This window comes from Oncorhynchus masou, chromosome 19 (genome assembly GCF_036934945.1).
Source record: "Oncorhynchus masou masou isolate Uvic2021 chromosome 19, UVic_Omas_1.1, whole genome shotgun sequence".
NCBI lineage: Eukaryota > Metazoa > Chordata > Actinopteri > Salmoniformes > Salmonidae > Oncorhynchus > Oncorhynchus masou.
This window is the reverse complement of record NC_088230.1, coordinates 28,213,876-28,234,355: the sequence shown is the minus strand read 5'-3', so window position 1 is coordinate 28,234,355 and position 20,480 is coordinate 28,213,876. Positions and strand designations below refer to the sequence as shown.

The 20,480-nt window shown below is 45.0% G+C and overlaps 1 protein-coding gene across 4 annotated transcripts in view; it reads right to left on the bottom strand.

The window, feature by feature from the left end:
• Positions 1–20,480, bottom strand: part of LOC135506106 (AT-rich interactive domain-containing protein 1B-like) — a 92,217-nt gene that overhangs the window by 27,757 nt on the left and 43,980 nt on the right. For 3 of the 4 annotated variants that reach the window (XM_064925540.1, XM_064925542.1, XM_064925541.1), the window contains 5 exons: positions 9,803–10,037; positions 8,857–8,946; positions 6,601–6,783; positions 2,975–3,332; positions 2,443–2,625 (listed from right to left, as the gene is read on the bottom strand). In XM_064925540.1, coding sequence (XP_064781612.1) covers positions 2,443–2,625; positions 2,975–3,332; positions 6,601–6,783; positions 8,857–8,946; positions 9,803–10,037 — 1,049 coding nt within the window. The remainder of the gene's footprint in view (positions 1–2,442; positions 2,626–2,974; positions 3,333–6,600; positions 6,784–8,856; positions 8,947–9,802; positions 10,038–20,480) is intronic. The other variant, XM_064925543.1, reaches the window with a different exon arrangement.

Sequence of the window (20,480 nt, the reverse complement as noted above, 5' to 3'; positions counted from 1 at the left end):
ACTAACGTTTCCAAAACTGTAAATATGTTGTCTGCGAGTGTCTGGCTGTGAATGTACCATCAACGAGCTTACGCTTTCTACGTATTCCCCAAGGTGTCTACAGCATTGTGATGTAGTTTTACGCATTTATGTTGAAGAATAGCCGTATGGGGGCACATTGCGTAAGTGTTCACATGGTGGCTCCGAGAGAGATTCTCGCGTAAAGTGCAGAGGTAGCCATTACTCCAATCGGTCCTAGAGAAAAAGGAATTGTCCTGACGGATATATTATTGAATAGATATTAGAAAAACTCCTTGAGGATGGATTCTAAACAACGTTTGCCATGTTTCTGTCGATATTATGGTGCTAATTTGGAATATTCTTCGGCGTTGTGGTGACCACAATTTCCCGGCTATTTCTCAGCCAAACGTGAAGAACAAACGGAGCCATTTCGCCTACAAAAATAATATTTTGGGAAAAAATTAAATTTGGCTGGCTACCTGGGAGTCTCGTGAGTGAAAACATCCGAAGTTCATCAAAGGTAAACGATTTAATTTGTTTGCTTTTCTGATTTCCGTGACAAGTTTGCTTGCTGCTAGCAAGGCATAATGCTATGCTAGGCTATGATAAAACTTACACAAATGCTTGTCTAGCGTTGGCTGTAAAGCATATTTTGAAAATCTGAGATGACAGGGTGATTAAGAAAAGGCTGAGCTGTGTTCCAATATATTTCACTTGTGATTTTCATGAATAGGAATATTTTCTAGGAAGATTTATGTCCGTTGCGTTATGCTAATTAGATGATGATGATGATAACGGTCCCATTCACGGGCTGGGCGTCACTACAGGTTAACAATGCCTACACTGTATTTCTGATCAATTTGATTTTATTTAACTTCTTCGATATAGGGTGCGCTTTTAATTTTTGGATAAAAAAACGTTCCCGTTTTAAACAAGATATTTTGTCACGAAAAGATGCTCGACTATGCATATAATTGACAGGTTTGGAAAGAAAATATCTTTGCAGTTTTGGAAACGTCAGTGTTATCTGTGAGTGCCACAGAACTGATGCTACAGGCGAAACCAAGATGAAATTTCAAACAGGAAATGGCCCAGATTTTGAAGGCGCTGTGTTCTAACGTCTCCTTATATGGCTGTGAATGCTCCAGGAATGAGCCTACACTTTCTGTCGTTTCCCCAAGGTGTCTGCAGCATTGTGACGTATTTGTAGGCATATCATTGGAAGATTGACCATCAGAGACTACATTTACCAGGTGCCCGCTTGGTGTCCTCCGTCAAAATTATTGCGTAATCTCCAGCTGCGTGCATTTTTCCATTTGCTTCAGAGGAGAAACCCAACTGCCACGAATGATTTATCATCGAATAGATATGTGAAAAACACCTTGAGGATTGATTCTAAACAACGTTTGCCATCTTTCTGTCGATATTATGGAGTTAATTTGGAAAAAAGTTTGGCGTTGTAATGACTGAATTTTCGGGGTTTTTTCTTAGCCAAACGAGATGAACAAAACGGAGCGATTTCTCCTACACAAATAATCTTTTTGGAAAAACTGAACATTTGCTATCTAACTGAGAGTCTCCTCATTGAAAACATCTGAAGTTCTTCAAAGGTAAATTATTTAATTTGAATGCTTTTCTTGTTTTTGTGAAAATGTTGCCTGCTGAATGCTAGCTATCAATACTCTTACACAAATGCTTGTGTAGCTATGGTTGAAAAGCATATTTTGAAAATCTGAGTTGACAGTGTTGTTAACAAAAGGCTAAGCTTGTGAGTGAATATATTTAATTTCATTAGCGATTTTCATGAATAGTTAACGTTGAGTTATGCTAATGAGCTTGAGGCTATGATTACGCTCCCGGATACGGGATTGCTCGACGCAAGAAGTTAAATAGACAGAAAATGAGCTTTTCTTTAAAATAAGGACATTTAAGAGACCCCAAACTTTTGAAAGGTAGTGAAAATCTATGGCAAGACTTGAAAATGTTTGTCTAGCAACGATCAACAACCAATTTGACAGAGCTTCGAGAATTTTGAAAAGAATACTGGCAAATATTGTACAATCCAGGTGTGTAAAGTTCTTACCCAGAAAGACTCACAGCTGTAATCGCTGCTAAAGGTGATTCTAACACACATTGACTCAGGGGTGTGAATACTTATTAAGTAAATGTGATGTAACATTTACAAAAACATGTTTTCACATTGGCCTTATGAGGTATTGTGTGTAGATGGGTGAGTTTTTTTTGTCATCCATTTTGAATTCAGGCTGTAACAACTAAATGTGGAATAAGTCAAGGGGTATGATTACTTTCTGAAGGCTCTGCATATAAATCATTGGTTGTGACCAGTGGAGAGGTACATCTCCTGTGCAGCCCAGTGCTCGGTTAGTGCTGCGACCAGCAGTGTACAGAGTATGTATTACAGACTGCAGATGTGACACCTACCCATACTGGTCAGCCTGCTGCATCATGGGGTGGCTCTGAGCACTGCTGACCTGGGTGTGGTGGGGGGGACGGGGGGAAGGAGAGTGATGGGGGTGAGGGGAGGGAGAGTGATGGGGAGAGAGGCGAGGGCACGTCCCAGGACAACTCAGGCCGGGGTAGGCAGGGGAGCGCGCGTAGGGAGGCCTGACGTGAGGGAGGAGAGAGAAGAAGTCCCTTTGGTTTCCAAACTCACACAGACACATGAGGACAAACTCTAACTGCTACACACCTTATAACCTTAGTGTGTGGATGATGACTGAATGAGGATATGTGGGGTGTGGAGTAGTGAATGTGTAGAACTTATACACAAGAATGACCCGTGGTGTTGCATCCCAAAATGGCACCTATTCCCTACACTCTAGCGAACTCCTTTTGACCAGAGCCCTATGGAATTCCCAATGGGCCCAGGTCAAAAAGTAGTGCACTATATCGGGATAGGGTACCATTTTCGGACGGGTACTAGATCCCTTCTGTGGCCCCTGTCCTGACTCACCTGCCCTGTGCAGAAGGGTTGGGACCAGACCTGGGCCCCTGCATGGCGTTGGTTCCCGGACCCAGACCTGCCTCCTGGTTAACACTGGGCAGGGGTGGTCTCATGCCCTGGCCAGCAGGCTGCGGCATGCTGGGAGAGGTGGGGGCCATGGTGTTGGTGTTGGCACCGAGGTGGGGTCGCCCACTGGCCCCCGGGCCCAGGCCTCGCCCGGCGGGCATGGAGCCACAGGGCTGCCCAGGGCCCTGGCCGTGCATGGGGCTATTGGCGTTCATGCCCAGGCTGTTGCTCATGCCAGGGCCGGGGCCGCTGTAGTTGGCACTGGGGGTCCCGCCGTAGTTAGGGGGTCTGGGGTAGTTACCTGGAGAGACAGAGAATAGAGTAAGTCATCAACATTTAGACTGAGGATCATCAGGTTGGCTATGTTATGTTCATCAGAACTTAAGAACATTGGAATTGGCTTGATTCATAGATTCTTCAATCACCTATCCATGTTATTTCTTTCAAAAGAAGTGCACTACGTAGGGAATATGGTTCTATTTGGGACACATACGTGTATGATTTGAACAGAGCATTGCCTCATGTTCCTCTGTTTCAGATTCTGTACTCCAGCCAGACCAATCTTTCATAGGGTATTTCACAAGAGAGAGAAAAAGCGCACACACACTTTGATGTCATGTGAGACTTCCAAAAATACATTAACTCGGTCGTGGCGTTTCTGGGAGAGCTGCTATTTTGGCTCTTCCTGGAGTTATTCTGGTTCCATCCCTATAACGAGCTTTGCTCACAGGCAAAGGAGAGGAGAAGGGGATGGGGGGGGTCTGGGACTCTGCCAATTATATGGAAATTCACTGGCAGCATCAGCTTCTCTGTAGTCATGTTAATCCTAGAATTCCCCTCGGGAACACAGGGCTGTGACATGGATCAGACAAGGTCATCCTCCCCGAGTGGCCACAGAAATAGTTTGCTTCCCAAACAGCACCCTATTCCCTATTTGGTGCACTATTTTGACCAGGGCCTAATAGACACACATTTGGGACGCAGAACCAGTCCTGTCTGTTCACACTGATCAACTGTACTGCTCTGTGCTGGTGCTTTTAGTTAGTAGTGAAGGGGGCTTCTATTGTAGGCTTTCTGTAGGAGTGAGACGTTTGTATTGAGTTATGTGAATTAGTGGTGTAATGCGTGCGGTGTGCTGTCAACCAGTTGGTTGACTGGATGAAAGCGTGCAGCATTCATCAATCTACTCTGTTTCGGCGAAGGATGGAAACCGACCCATGGACGTCGTAAGCGCTCATCTGGAACGGGGCTCACACAAATTGGGTCATTACGGTAATCCATCTCGTGTGTTGTAGCATGCCTTGATGAATGCGTGACCAATGTGTGTGTGTCTCTCCCTGCTCCAGATCCCTGATGAATAGTCCCTGCTGTGTGTGCCTGGTGTCTGGCTCTGGACACCACAATACAAAGACCTGGGTTCAAATACTAGGTGGGTGGGGTTTGGAGTTTTGGGAAACTTCTATTGGTTCCATTGCGACACGCATCAGGGGGAAATTATTTCAAATAGTACTTAAAACCAGGTGTGCTGGATAGCACAACCAGCCACATAAAAAGAGATGGAACAAGTCTCCTCCTTTACCCCAGACGGGTGTGTGAGTGAGAGAGAGAAAGCGAGAGATGCAAAGTAGGCTACAGTATATGCAAAGCATGGAACACTTGGGAGGTAGATGGGAGATTTACTGAGCTGTGGAAAAAACCCTGCTCTCTCCAACCCTGTGGAAATGTATATTGGGCCATAGAATATAGTCATAGGATTGCCAACATTCCACTAGCCTCCTGCTACAGGGGAGAGAGAGTTCTGATGTGAAAAGGCCAGTGTGAATTAACAGGCTGTATGGGCACCAGCATCATCATCCGCCACGAGCATGGAGGATGTGTTACCTTGGAGGAATATGATCATCAGCATGGAGGAATATGATCATCAGCATGGATGATGTGTTACCATGGAGGAATATTATCATCAACATGGAGGATGTGTTACCTTGGAGGAATATGATCATCAGCATGGAGGAATATGATCATCAGCATGGATGATGTGTTACCATGGAGGAATATTATCATCAACATGGAGGATGTGTTACCTTGGAGGAATATGATCATCAGCATGGATGATGTGTTACCATGGAGGAATATTATCATCAGCATGGAGGAATATGATCATCAGCATGGATGATGTGTTACCATGGAGGAATATTATCATCAGCATGGAGGAATATGATCATCAGCATGGATGATGTGTTACCATGGAGGAATATTATCATCAGCATGGATGATGTGTTACCTTGGAGGAATATTATCATCAGCATGGATGATGTGTTACCATGGAGGAATATTATCATCAGCATGGATGATGTGTTACCATGGAGGAATATTATCATCAACATGGAGGATGTGTTACCTTGGAGGAATATGATCATCAGCATGGAGGAATATGATCATCAGCATGGATGATGTGTTACCATGGAGGAATATTATCATCAACATGGAGGATGTGTTACCTTGGAGGAATATGATCATCAGCATGGAGGAATATGATCATCAGCATGGATGATGTGTTACCATGGAGGAATATGATCATCAGCATGGATGATGTGTTACCATGGAGGAATATTATCATCAACATGGAGGATGTGTTACCTTGGAGGAATATGATCATCAGCATGGATGATGTGTTACCTTGGAGGAATATTATCATCAGCATGGATGATGTGTTACCATGGAGGAATATTATCATCAGCATGGATGATGTGTTACCTTGGAGGAATATTATCATCAGCATGGATGATGTGTTACCATGGAGGAATATTATCATCAGCATGGAGGATGTGTTACCTTGGAGGAATATTATCATCAACATGGAGGATGTGTTACCTTGGAGGAATATGATCATCAACATGGAGGAATATGATCATCAGCATGGATGATGTGTTACCATGGAGGAATATTATCATCAGCATGGATGATGTGTTACCTTGGAGGAATATTATCATCAGCATGGATGATGTGTTACCTTGGAGGAATATTATCATCAGCATGGATGATGTGTTACCTTGGAGGAATATGATCATCAGCATGGATGATGTGTTACCATGGAGGAATATTATCATCAACATGGAGGATGTGTTACCTTGGAGGAATATGATCATCAACATGGAGGAATATGATCATCAGCATGGATGATGTGTTACCATGGAGGAATATGATCATCAGCATGGATGATGTGTTACCTTGGAGGAATATTAGGAGAAGGGTGAATGTGCTGCTAGACCAGGTATGGGGGTGGGGCTACCAAAAACTGGAACTCGTGAGGGGCTCGTGAGTGGGTCTGCATACCGTATCCTGTTAGCTGACATGGGTTAATTGAGTGACTGCTGATGCACAACCACATTTCAAAATTGCACCTTGGGGTCTCAACTTACTGTTAATAGAATACACAACCTATCCTATTTGGCATTTTTTGTTTTTTAAATAATGACAATAATAATAACATTTATTGGTCCTTAAAAAAAAGAGGAAGCTGACCCTAGATCTGTACTTAGGGGAAACGTCACGCCGGAGTAGAATATTACCTTGGGGGCCGTACTGGCTGGTCTGGGGTCCGTATGAGGGGCCGGGGCCCCCCTGCAGCTGCTGCTGGTGGTAGGAGCTTTGGGGGTGCATGGAGCCCCCGGGGGACGAGTGAGGGGACATGGCGGGTCCCTGACCTGACTGCTGGGGGACTGTGGTGTTCCGCTGCATGGCAGGTGGGAACCCTGGAAAGAACAAAAGAATGAGAGCGAAAGGAGAGAGCCCTGTTAAAATCATTCTAATTGAAAGCAGAACTATAGGAAGGTTAGGACTGAGGTAACCTAGCTACTCTTAAAAGGAGACATTTTCCTCTCAGACTCCATTATATTTGAACCAAATTGTCAATGTAGCAATTGAGTTCAATTGAAGTGTACTCGCTTGAGTTGAATGGTAACACTTACCTTTGCCTTTTGAAAACCACTACCAAATGCTACAGCAAATGTCCAAATCGACATTTAAACTGATCTGAAAGGATGACAAATAGCACAAGAGCTAATACATCCACCCGCCCGCCATGGAAAAGGTCTCCCATCTGTTTGAAATGTGATCTTTTCATCTCACTTGATCAAAACCTCATTCTAAGGGCAGAGGAGTGATACAACCACTTGAATACACAAACTCACTACCTCTTAAAGGGATAGCTCACCCAAATGACCTACTGGTTTACTCACCATGTAATCAGTCAATAGACACAGTAAGAAAGACATTCATTTGGGTGAACTGTCCCTTTAAATATGAATGAGTACATGATGCATGGAATGCTGAGGCATCAATGGACTTTAGACTACGGGGGATAGAAGGACGCCGGATTGGACCACATTCAACAAATCTGATCTAAGCAAGTGGATAGTGGTGAACTCCGTCATGATTGAAGCATTTTAACAGGTCCACAATGTGGTTACTAAACTCCCATTTGGATAATTTGGCTGTTTTCACTGCATAACATTTAGATGTTGTCCCTTTTCAGGTTCAAAAGTGACTGTTAAATGCCAACTTCGGACCATATAACCTGGCAGCATAGCTAGCATACAGAAATGGGTGGTGCATACAGAAATGGGTGGTGGTAGCCAGTTGTTTTTAACTGTAATGCAGTCGATTGTTGACGATGACATGGACATGTGTTGGGGTTGCCATCCACACTTCAATTTTTACCTCAAAAATAGTTTGAAATACACTAAACTGTAGGCAAATGTACCTGGGAGTGCAATGAGGAGATCTTCCCCCACGCGTTTCCATGGCATTTCCATTGTTTTGGTCGAGTTCGATTGACCTATTTAACACATCTGTTCTTATTTGAGGTATTTCTGTCCCGGTCTATTCATGTTCTGTATTATGACATGTTTCGTGTGGACCCCAGGAAGAGTCACTGCTGCTTTAACAGTAGCTAATGGGGATCCTAATAAAATACTCTTCATACAGTCCTGATAAGGCCAATAGGAAAATCTGATGACTTCCCCCTTCCCCGTGGTTCAGCAGCTCACTCACATGCTCCATTTCAATAGGCTCCGCTCCCCAAGCTTGGAGTGACTAATCGTTTGTATTAATGCCACCACTGTTACAATGATCCCCTTTAGACAGTGAAAAAAAGGTTCTGCCTAGCTGGCAGCTGAGGTGTTATTTTGACTATTACTTGCTAGGCCTTTACCCAGTGCTGGTTGGCTGGCTGGGCTGAGGGTGGGCCATAGAAAACAGCCTGATTGACATGTCTGACTGCTTGGTCACTGACAACCATATTGGCAGCCGCTGAGAGGCACAGTCATGGTTACTCTATAAAGGCAGAGTCTATGTCCTAAATTGCACCATATTCCCTACATAGTGCACTACTTTTGACCAGAGCCCTATAGGTCCTGGTCAAAATGTGTGTACTAAATAGAGAATGGGGTGCCATTTGGGAAACATGCTGAAGTTCTGGCCCAGTGCTGACAGCAGCCCAGAGGTATAGAGGGAGTGGAATCTATGGCTAATCTGTTGTACTAATGATCCTATGGAAAACCCAGCAGGAGAAATGCACTGCTATACATCATTAGGGAGGGACTACGGCTTATGGTGTACAATTAGATGACTTCCGTCCTGGGGTCAGGTTGTGTACACCAGAGGAGACCTCCTTTATCAAACCACTGTTGAAACAAACATGGATTTCACCACAGAAGCGGCCGTGGATATACGAGTTGGTTGCTGATTACTCTGACTTCATGTTAAATATCCCGGAAGAGGGGGGTTGTGGGTCACAGGTGGTGTAATGTGCAGGAGAATTTCACCTCTCTCCTGAGACATGGGGGACTGGCTCAGGGTGGAATGGGAACCCACATCAGACATGTTCCCAGGGGTCTGTGGGGCCATCTGGGTACCTGGGAGGAGAGAGGGGCAAGCGTCAGTGGGACACACACACACGTCCCCAGCTCCTTCGTGTCAGTGTGATGGCCTGAAGAGCAGCAGTGTGTCCAGCTAAAGGAACCCCTCCCTAATGGGGGCTAATGACTGACAGCTCTCCCAGTAGGGGTGAGAGCGTGTGTGGGTGTCAACGGCTAAATGGTCTCCCATCGACCTCGTTATCACCCAGAGCAGTGAGAGAGAAGGCGAATGAACTAACTTTGCCCGCAAATAACAAAACTCCCCCAACTAGTACAGCCCTGGAGTCAACAAGGCCAACAATGCGCTGCACTGTGGGAGAGTAATTGTGTTAAATTGACTCCGAACTGCTAACATAGTTTAGAAACTATTTTAATGACCGAGGCCTTTGTTTTGGAGCTGGAGTATAAACCAGCTAGAGAACCTCCCCTGACTGCCCCAGCTGCCTGTACAGATATAAGAACAGACGTCTCTCCCCCTCCCACTGTGACTAGCTACTATAGAGTCACTAACTCAAAAGAAGTTCAGAAAGAACTGACTGGAATGAGACAAAGGAGCTCTTTTTTCTTCCACAGATGAGCCAGTCATGACAACCAGAGCTGCTACAGTTCCACTGTGGCTGTCTCAGTGTGGCAGAACTGCTCTCTGAAATATAATGGATGAAATACTACACATTCAGTTACTGTATCAAGCCTAGCACACTGGTCCTTACTCCCTGTCCAAGGTAGGTGTGTGTGTGTGTGTGTGTGTGTGTGTGTGTGTGTGTGTGTGTGTGTGTGTGTGTGTGTGAGATGTGGTAAAGTGTGTAGGTGTCTCCTAGACCTAGGTGCATGGTGGCAGGGATTCGTTCTATACCTGGGACGCTGGCGGGGGAGATCGGTCCGGAGCGCGATTGGCTGGATCCCACAGGTGATCCCACGGGGGAGGGGGAGGGGCCACTACGCAGGTGAGGGGACATGTGGGGTGAGAAGGGAGACTGGGCCGGGTTACTCTGCTCGCCCTGGCTGCTGGTGGACCCCGAAGCACTGACCGCTGAGCTGATAGCCACCTCTGTGCCCGTGGGAAGGTCATCTATAGACCCAGACAGGTCCTGGAACAGAAGAGGAGAGAGCAACCAAGGGGAAAGCCAGGGTTGGGTTCATTCGGCACCAGACTGAAGAAAAATGGACAGAAACAGGGAGCGACTACCTGCAAAACATTTTAAAATTGTGCTCCGTTTTGTGCCCTGAACGAACACGACCCAGAAGAAATACCACTAAGCATTCTTCACCAACAGATGGTAAAAACTTCACCAGTCACTTGACGTAACGTCCAACATAGACAGAAAGACATTGGGAGTGTTGGAAATCTCGATGTCCAGGAGGAAGGGTTTACCAAATTCAGTTAAAGCCAAAACCAGGCAGGCCAGATGGCTCTCTCTCAGTCTATACTACTGCTTTAATAGCCAGAGAAACAAATGGCACCTTATTCCCTAAATAGTGCACTTCTATTAACCAGAGGCCTGATCAAAACTAGTGTACTATATAGGGAATAGGATGCCATTTGGGATGAATCCAGCATCATGGCAACAATCACCAATTTACTTAACTGGCATAAACACCTCAAATTTAAGCAGATTTGGCCAAAGTACCTATAAAAGAGAGACATTCCAAATGTCCTCAATGCCAAATCAAGAATGGAGACAGAGTTTAATAGTGCCAATGAGCTGCCCTCCAATGTGCCTCCCCTTTTCCCTCTGCGCTTCTGATAGTTGTGGAAACCGTGTGGTCGGTGGCCTCTCTCCCAGCTGGCAAGTAGGCAGCTCTTAACTACGACCTGTCACCCGTCAATATGACACTTCCTCTGAGGCCTTAACAACCACTTACTTTATGATCAGTCACTTAAAATACCCACAGCGCCACAAAGCAGTTAATAGCATCCCAGCTATGCATTTAAAAACCACGCAGACTAAATCAGCCAATTACACTTGACTGCAATGCACCCTACTGTGCAGTGGGATCCTCTCAAGTTCCTACATGTGTCCCAAAGGGTTTTCTAGTTCACCATCACAGGGTAGCATCAGAGGTAATGGGGGTTGGATAGTCCCATCATTAGAGGTAATGGGGGTTGGATAGTCCCATCATTAGGGGTAATGGGGGTTGGATAGTCCTATTCACCATCATTAGGGGTAATGGGGGTTGGATAGTCCTATTCACCATCATTAGGGGTAATGGGGGTTGGATGCTCCTATTCACCATCATTAGGGGTAATGGGGGTTGGATAGTCCTATTCACCATCATTAGGGGTAATGGGGGTTGGATGCTCCTATTCACCATCATTAGGGGTAATGGGGGTTGGATAGTCCTATTCACCATCATTAGGGGTAATGGGGGTTGGATGCTCCTATTCACCATCATTAGGGGTAATGGGGGTTGGATAGTCCTATTCACCATCATTAGGGGTAATGGGGGTTGGATAGTCCTATTCACCATCATTAGGGGTAATGGGGGTTGGATGCTCCTATTCACCATCATTAGGGGTAATGGGGGTTGGATAGTCCTATTCACCATCATTAGGGGTAATGGGGGTTGGATGCTCCTATTCACCATCATTAGGGGTAATGGGGGTTGGATGCTCCTATTCACCATCATTAGGTGTAATGGTGGTTGGATAGTCCTATTCACCATCATTAGGGGTAGTGGGGGTTGGATAGTCCTATTCACCATCATTAGGGGTAATGAGGGTTGGATAGTCCCATCATTAGGGGTAATGGGGGTTGGATAGTCCTATTCACCATCATTAGGGGTAATGGGGGTTGGATGCTCCTATTCACCATCATTAGGGGTAATGGGGGTTGGATAGTCCTATTCACCATCATTAGGGGTAATGGGGGTTGGATGCTCCTATTCACCATCATTAGGGGTAATGGGGGTTGGATAGTCCTATTCACCATCATTAGGGGTAATGGGGGTTGGATGCTCCTATTCACCATCATTAGGGGTAATGGGGGTTGGATGCTCCTATTCACCATCATTAGGTGTAATGGTGGTTGGATAGTCCTATTCACCATCATTAGGGGTAGTGGGGGTTGGATAGTCCTATTCACCATCATTAGGGGTAATGAGGGTTGGATAGTCCCATCATTAGGGGTAATGGGGGTTGGATAGTCCTATTCACCATCATTAGGGGTAATGGTGGTTGGATAGTCCTATTCACCATCATTAGGGGTAGTGGGGGTTGGATAGTCCTATTCACCATCATTAGGGGTAATGGGGGTTGGATGCTCCTATTCACCATCACAGGGGAGCATCATTAGAGGTAATGGGGGTTGAGTGCAGCGTCCCTAATATTTGCATTGACTGACTTTTTTTTTGTTTTATTTGTAATTATGTTTTGTTTATTGTATAAAAAGGTATTATTTTTTGCACTGACATTCTTGCGCTGGCTCTATACACTCACTGGACTACACACACACACACACACACACTCTCTCACTCCCCACATACGCTGCAGCTACTCTATTATCTATCCTGATTGCCTAGTCACTTTTACCCCTACCTACATGTACATATTACCTGGACTACCTCGTACCCCTGCACACTGTATCCAGCCCCCCCGTATCCAGCCCCCACGTATCCAGCCCCCCACGTATCCAGCCCCCACGTATCCAGCCCCCCACGTATCCAGCCCCCCACGTATCCAGCCCGCCCGCATCCAGCCCCCTGTATCCAGCCCCCCGCATCCAGCCCCCCGCATCCAGCCCCCGCATCCAGCCCCCGCATCCAGCCCCCCCGCATCCAGCCCCCCGCATCCAGCCCCCTGTATCCAGCCCCCCTGTATCCAGCCTCATTATTGTTATTTTATTACCATCCCCTTTTTTCTTGACTTTTTAAATTCTGCTTTGTTGGGAAGGGATCGTAAATGAGCATTTCACAGCAAAGTCTACACCTGTTGTATTCGACACGTGACAAACAATTCCCTACATAGCACACTTCATAGGGGTACATAGGGCTCTAGTCAAAAGTAGTGCACGATAAATGGAATAGGATGGCATTTGGGATGCAAGCTGAGGCTTTCTCTTCAGTTTTCAGCATGTGTTACATATGTCAACAACAAAGCCTTTATTTCACCAATTGAAAAGGCACTGGGGGACCACTTCTACCTGTTTACATATATTCCTCCAGACTTGTGCTGCTTGCATGATTTTTCGGATATAATTATTCCCATTCGTTAGTGGCCCCAGCTTACTAACTTTACGGATATAATTATTCCCATTCGTTAGTGGCCCCAGCTTACTAACTTTACTGATATAATTATTCCCATTCGTTAGTGGCCCCAGCTTACTAACTTTACTGATATAATTATTCCCATTCGTTAGTGGCCCCAGCTTACTAACTTTACGGATATAATTATTCCCATTCGTTAGTGGCCCCAGCCTACTAACTTTACTGATATAATTATTCCCATTCGTTAGTGGCCCCAGCTTACTAACTTTACTGATATAATTATTCCCATTCGTTAGTGGCCCCAGCTTACTAACTTTACGGATATAATTATTCCCATTCGTTAGTGGCCCCAGCTTACTAACTTTACGGATATAATTATTCCCATTCGTTAGTGGCCCCAGCTTACTAACTTTACTGATATAATTATTCCCATTCGTTAGTGGCCCCAGCTTACTAACTTTACGGATATAATTATTCCCATTCGTTAGTGGCCCCAGCTTACTAACTTTACGGATATAATTATTCCCATTCGTTAGTGGCCCCAGCCTACTAACTTTACGGATATAATTATTCCCATTCGTTAGTGGCCCCAGCTTACTAACTTTACTGATATAATTATTCCCATTCGTTAGTGGCCCCAGCTTACTAACTTTACGGATATAATTATTCCCATTCGTTAGTGGCCCCAGCTTACTAACTTTACGGATATAATTATTCCCATTCGTTAGTGGCCCCAGCTTACTAACTTTACGGATATAATTATTCCCATTCGTTAGTGGCCCCAGCCTACTAACTTTACGGATATAATTATTCCCATTCGTTAGTGGCCCCAGCTTACTAACTTTACTGATATAATTATTCCCATTCGTTAGTGGCCCCAGCTTACTAACTTTACGGATATAATTATTCCCATTCGTTAGTGGCCCCAGCTTACTAACTTCACGGATATAATTATTCCCATTCGTTAGTGGCCCCAGCTTACTAACTTCACTGATATAATTATTCCCATTCGTTAGTGGCCCCAGCTTACTAACTTCACTGATATAATTATTCAGTCTTTTTAACCGCCTCCCTTCTCACCCTGCTCTGTCACTATGGACACGGCAGTGAAAGAAGAGGGATAAATAAATGTGGGTTGCTACAGAAACGGTTGAAATGGGACCATGAAGAAGCCATGCACACATGCGCCACATTGCAGAGAGAGAAAGTTGCTTTCCAGTTTTGTTCACCTGCTGATAATTTGTTTCCCAGCTCTCTTATTTCTCAGCCCCCAGGATTGCTCAGCCTGTGTGTGAGAGAGATTCACCTCAGGCAGCAAGGAGCAGTGTGCTGACTGTGCATAGTGTGGGGGAGTAAGCACATCGCTGCCCTCTCTGCTCATAGCCTGGCTATTTGGACACAACGCACCCAAGATGTTGCTGATGGGCAGACAGACGACTAGATGGAGCTGGGGCTCTAAAGTAGCTACATTCACCAGAGCACCCGCCATCGTCTTCTCATCCCCCAGCTGTTTGATTCTGTCCATATAGTTTGAAGAAAAGTATTGCCTTTGACAAATATGCTATTGAGAAAATAGTAAAAGCCAAGGAAGGCCAGTGGGACCGCCTGGGCCTAGATCTTTCCACCATCAAATGTGTCCCAGTAGGGGGTAGCAGCGGTGGCAGTGGTCCTGAGCAGAACACTGTGGTGTACGCACACAGAGACATTCAGAAGGCAAAGGAGGGGAATCAGACTCTGTGAAATCTGACAAGGAGCGCTGCCTGGCGTATTAAGTTTGATGAGCGCTCTCAGGAGATGACGAGTGTGTCTAGAGACAGTGGGAACGTGACTCAGTGCAGAGCGATGGATGGGAGATTAGACAGACAGCCTCCAGTGGGAAGTGCAGTCTCTCTGGGGTAGGGATGAGGCGGTACAATAATGCCATGTTCAAAAGAAGACTGATGGGCTTTTCTTCTGAGGACAACTTTAGATGAGTTTGATGGCATACATCCAGTTGCCGGATTCCTGATAATGTAACTCAGGGTGATGTTTAGGTTCTGATGCCTGAACCCATATCAGAGGACTGGAATACTTCTCCATCTGGCCCCACTATGGGTGGGAGTGTGTGCTGGGATAGGAAGATGCACCAGCCACCCAGCTTTCAACACAAACACCACTACAAAGCAGAGTAAAAGCAGAGAGCCTGGAGGACAGAAAACAGCACTCAGGCACTGGTGCAGAATAGTAATGAGAGCGAAAGTGAATGCGAGAGAGACACATTGGTTCTGTGATGTGCATAGAAGTCAAGGTTCTTCTTCCGTCTTCAGCACTGTGAACACCAGTTCATATGTACACTGACTGGCTGCGCCTTTCAGAAGACGACTCCACAAGCACTGCTGTAGCAGTAGGATCATAAAAGAGGACACATTGAGAGGGGGCTGAAATAGAAACCTGTGGTACTCATTGCCTTTTCCCCCCTCTCATCCTGTCTCCTATTTAGCCCGAGGGTTGGTGTGATGGAGTCTCTCTCCTTCCCGCCAACACAGCACACGCATGGCCCTCCGGGGACAACCTCACACACTCATGCCCAATTAAAATATTGACAGACAACATAGGCTTTTTGTTCTGTTTGAAGTCCCCGTTTCACACGGCGCTCATCACCGTGGCTCTGGATGTCCTGGTTGGCTGCATCCCAAATTGCACCCTATTCCCTTATACCGTGTAACACTAGTATACTGTAATCGAAACGTCTGTACTTTTGCTACAAAAAAAAAAACAAAGCGGTTTGGTACGAGAACTTTTGTATGTTCGGTACTTTTGTCAAATCTGTCTCATGTGATTGAGAGGATCAAGTCTATCAGCCCAGTCCCATTACAGCACAGTCCCATTACAGCACAGTCCCATTACAGCACAGTCCCATTACAGCACAGTCCCATTACAGCACAGTCCCATTACAGCACAGTCCCATTACAGCCTGAAGAGCCTGCTCCATTCATTGCTAGGGCTGTCTGGGCTACATTAGCTCTCCAGTCCCCACTCATGCTGCACAGACGTTAACACACTTGAATAATGCAACACGGCATGCAAAAATGTTGAAACTGTTTGCAAAACAATGTCCATACAGGCTTGAGGTCAACCGATTAATTTCAAGTTTTCATAACAATCGGAAATCGGTCATTTTGGACGGCAAATTTTTATTTATTTAATCTTTATTTAACGAGGCAAGTCAGTTAAGAACACATTCTTATTTTCAATGACGGCCTAGGAATGGTGGGTTAACTGCCTCGTTCAGGGGCAGAACGACAGATTTTTACCTTGTCAGCTCAGGGATTCAATCTTGCAACCTTACGGTTAACTAGTCCAACGCTCTAACCACCTGCCTCACGAGGAACCTGCCTGTTACGTGAATGCAGTAAGAAGCCAAGGTAAGTTGCTAGCTAGCATTAAACTTAATCAATCACTAGTTATAACTGCACATGGTTGATGATATTACTAGTTTATCTGGCATGTCCTGCGTTGCATATAATCGATGCAGTGCGCTTTCGCAAAAAAAGGACTGTCGTGGCTCCAACGTGTACCTAACCATAAACATCAATGCCTCTCTTAAAATCAATACACAGAAGTATACATCTTTAAACCTGCTTATTTAGCTAAAATAAATCCAGGTTAGCAGGCAATATTAACCAGGTGAAATTGTGTCACTTCTCTTGCGTTCATTGCACGCAGAGTCAGGGTATATGCAACAGTTTGAGCCGCCTGGCTCATTAAGAACGAATTTGCCAGAATTGTACGCAATTATGACATGACATTGCAGGTTGTGCAATGTAACAAGAATATTTAGACTTAGGGATGCCACCCGTTATATGAAATACGGAACGGTTCCATATTTCACTGAAAGAATAAACGTTTTGTTTGAGACGATAGTTTCCGGATTCTACCATATTAATGACCTAAGGCTCATATTTCTGTGTGTTATTATGTTATAATTAAGTCTATGATTTGATAGAGCAGTCTGACTGAGCGCTAATTGAGTTTCAAACGTCACTCGCTCCGAGACTTGGAGTGGTTGTTCCCCTTGCTCTGCATGGTAACGCTGCTTTGAGGGTGGCTGTTGTCGATGTGTTCCTAGTTCGAGCCCAGGGAGCGGCGAGGAGAGGGATGGAAGCTATACTGTTACACTGGCAATACTAAAGTGCCTATAAGAACATCCAATAGTCAAAGGTTAATGAAATACAAATGGTAGAGAGAGAAATAGTCCTATAATTCCTACAACCTAAAACTTCTTACCTGGGAATATTGAAAACTCATGTTAAAAAGGAACCACCAGCTTTCATATGTTCTCATGTTCTGAGCAAGGAACTTAAACGTTAGCTTTCTTACATGGCACATATTGCACTTTTACTTTCTTCTCCAACACTGTTTTTGCATTATTTAAACCAAAATGAACATGTTTCATTATTTATTTGAGGCTAAATTGATTTTATTGATGTATTATCTTAAGTTAAAATAAGTACATTCAGTATTGTTGTAATTGTCATTATTACAAATACATTTAAAAAAAAGTCCGATTAATCAGTATCGGTGTTGAAAAATCATAATCGATCAACCTCTAATACAGGCTAGACCACCTTTACCATGCTAGACCGGTAGCTTCCAGCTTTAAATTGTAGGCTTTCCTTGCTAGCTTACAGCTGAATTCACTACCCTAGTACTCCGTTAATATGCAAACCATAATGTGAAATATGCTGATTTCAAAGCCGATTGTCACCAAAAACATTAATTCACTTAGTCTCCCTCACCACCAAAAACTAATTTACGTCTTTGTCTTACTTATCCATCCTGTCTGGTTTCCACTAGATTCCATAGCCACAAAGTCAGATTCCACATGCACATTCTGTGCACATTCTGATCGTTTGTCATCTTTAACCCCATGAAATCAGCCTCAATAACTCAATGCATGCACCCACTCCTATTGAATAATATCCATTCACCTGTATTTTGAATAGACCTAGTCTACATCTTGATTTACCCAGTTTATCAATAGAAATTTACCATTCAACTAAATGATTACAATTATGTTGCTTTGTAGTTAGATTGTACTATCAATTTGACTTTGGTAAAAACAATTGATTCAATTAATGTGTACACGGCTGTCAAAAAACATAACCTTTGTCATATTGATCTCAAAAGACACCCAGCGATTGAACAGAACAGTAGCTGAGTTTATCTGTCTGGATCAAGTGCCATTCTATGACTTTGGCTAAAACGGCTTCTTTTTTTGCGTGGTATTGTGATGCATCAAGTATTGCGATAGGAAAACTGGTATCATGACAACACTACAGTGTACACTACATTTTACCAGGGCCCATTTGACCAGGGCACTATATAGGGAATAGGGCACCATTTGGGACAAAAACCTTTACCTTAACAGGTGGCCTGTCTGAGCCACTCAAACCGTGACAGGCTACAGCCAACCAGCTCCGGGACTGAATTATCCAACTACCAAGAAGGAATGGGGATGCCATAAGAGGAGACAACTGAAATATGGAAGGGGAAGAGAGGCCTGGGGGAAGGAATAGCAGCTGACAATACAATGGAACAACCCCATCCCAAGAGCTACAGAGAGGGGCATCTGCATTTACAAATCATGAGTAGCAGTCAGATGACACACACGCGGGGGCTGTGCTGAAAAATAATTTAGACTTAATGACAGCCTGTAAGAAATAGTGGGGAACGGGGACAGCAGCAATCTGACTGATTTCTCTAAGGGTGCATGTGTGTGATTGAGGCTGAGCGAGTGTGTAAAAACCAAATATAGCTGAGCAGTATCATTAATACAATAAATTCCTCATTTGGCTAGAGTAGCACTACAGGACAGAGGGGATGGGGGTCTGGTGTAGAATAGATTCACCAGTACGATTTGGAACAAAGGAAAAGAGGAACAAGGGGGAGAACATAAAGCATTGTGAAAAATTAGGGACTGTCCAAGACCTTCATTTTCTTTGATTTAGATGGGGAAAAAAGTAATTACCTTCTCTCACATCCTCCAGACAATCAATATATGAGAGAGAGTGAGATGAGAGCAGGAGTGAGTGAGACGAAGGAGAAAGAGAGCAGGAGCGACGAAATGAAGGGATCGAAATGAGGGAACGAGCGAGCGAGATGAGGGAGCGAGCAAGCTAGCAAATTATCAAGGAACCTACCAGGTACAACCCTAAATCCGTAAACAGAGGCACCCTCAGATATCATCCTGACCAACCTGCTCTCCCCCCCCCCCCGCTCGCCCTCCCCCTCCCTCCCCCGCTATCTCCTCGCTCCCTCCCGCTCTCCCCCCCCCCGCTCGATCTCCCCGCTATCTCCTCGCTCCCTCCCCCGCTATCTCCTCGCTCCCTCCCGCTCTCGCTCCCCCTCGCCATCTCCTCGCTCGCTCCCGCTCCCCCTCCCGCTCTCCCCCGCCACCCCTTCATCTCGCCCCCCCATCTCGCTCGCCTCGCGCTCTCGATCTCCCTGACTGGATGTTTATCTTGACCCAGAATCTCCCTAGACACCCGTTCTCTTTGTTCATGGTTAATTCTCATGGTGACACAGTACGGTGAAGAAATGGGTGAGATGGAGAGAGTAGGTAAAGAGAGAAGCGGGGGTACGGTAGTGGGGACGGCCAGTGAAAGTGCAGTGTAATGTCAATAATATTTCCCGTTTTGTTTTGGCTTTCATACCATGTCATGTGTCTTCTCAGTCATGTGGAGACTGCCCATTGCTTTAATGTATTGTTATTCTCATTAATGTTGTTGTTGCTGTTAATGGTGACACCGTTTCCACTACTACTATTATTATTGGTGTCTTATTGATGTTGGTCCCACCATTGTTGTTATATGTGTATTTTGACAAAGAAACTTACCCTGAAAATAAAGACTATAGAATTGACAGAGACTGGGAGAAAACGAGGAAGACTGGTATACAGGCAGACACAGATACTGAGTTTGGGAAACCCTACAATACCCTATAGGCCCTGGTCAAAGGTAGTGTGCCATTTGGGGTGTAGTATAGACACAGACTGGGATGGTTAGGCATCTGGCCCCTGAGGTATAATGGATGGGAATCCAGTCCTCTTGTAGTCTGTACCAACCTTACCTACTACTACAATACTGTTTCATCTTCCAGTCCAGCTAACAGCACAGTGTATTCTGAGTGCTAGTGATTTAAAGAGAAATAGTTGCTAGGGCGTCCCTCTCACACCCACAGTGTAATAACAGACAGCATTTTGCTGATTTCCCCCCTCAATGCTGTGGTGGGTTTGATGAGCGGAGCTCCATGTAGGAGAGAGGCACAACACTAGAGCTCCCATCCGC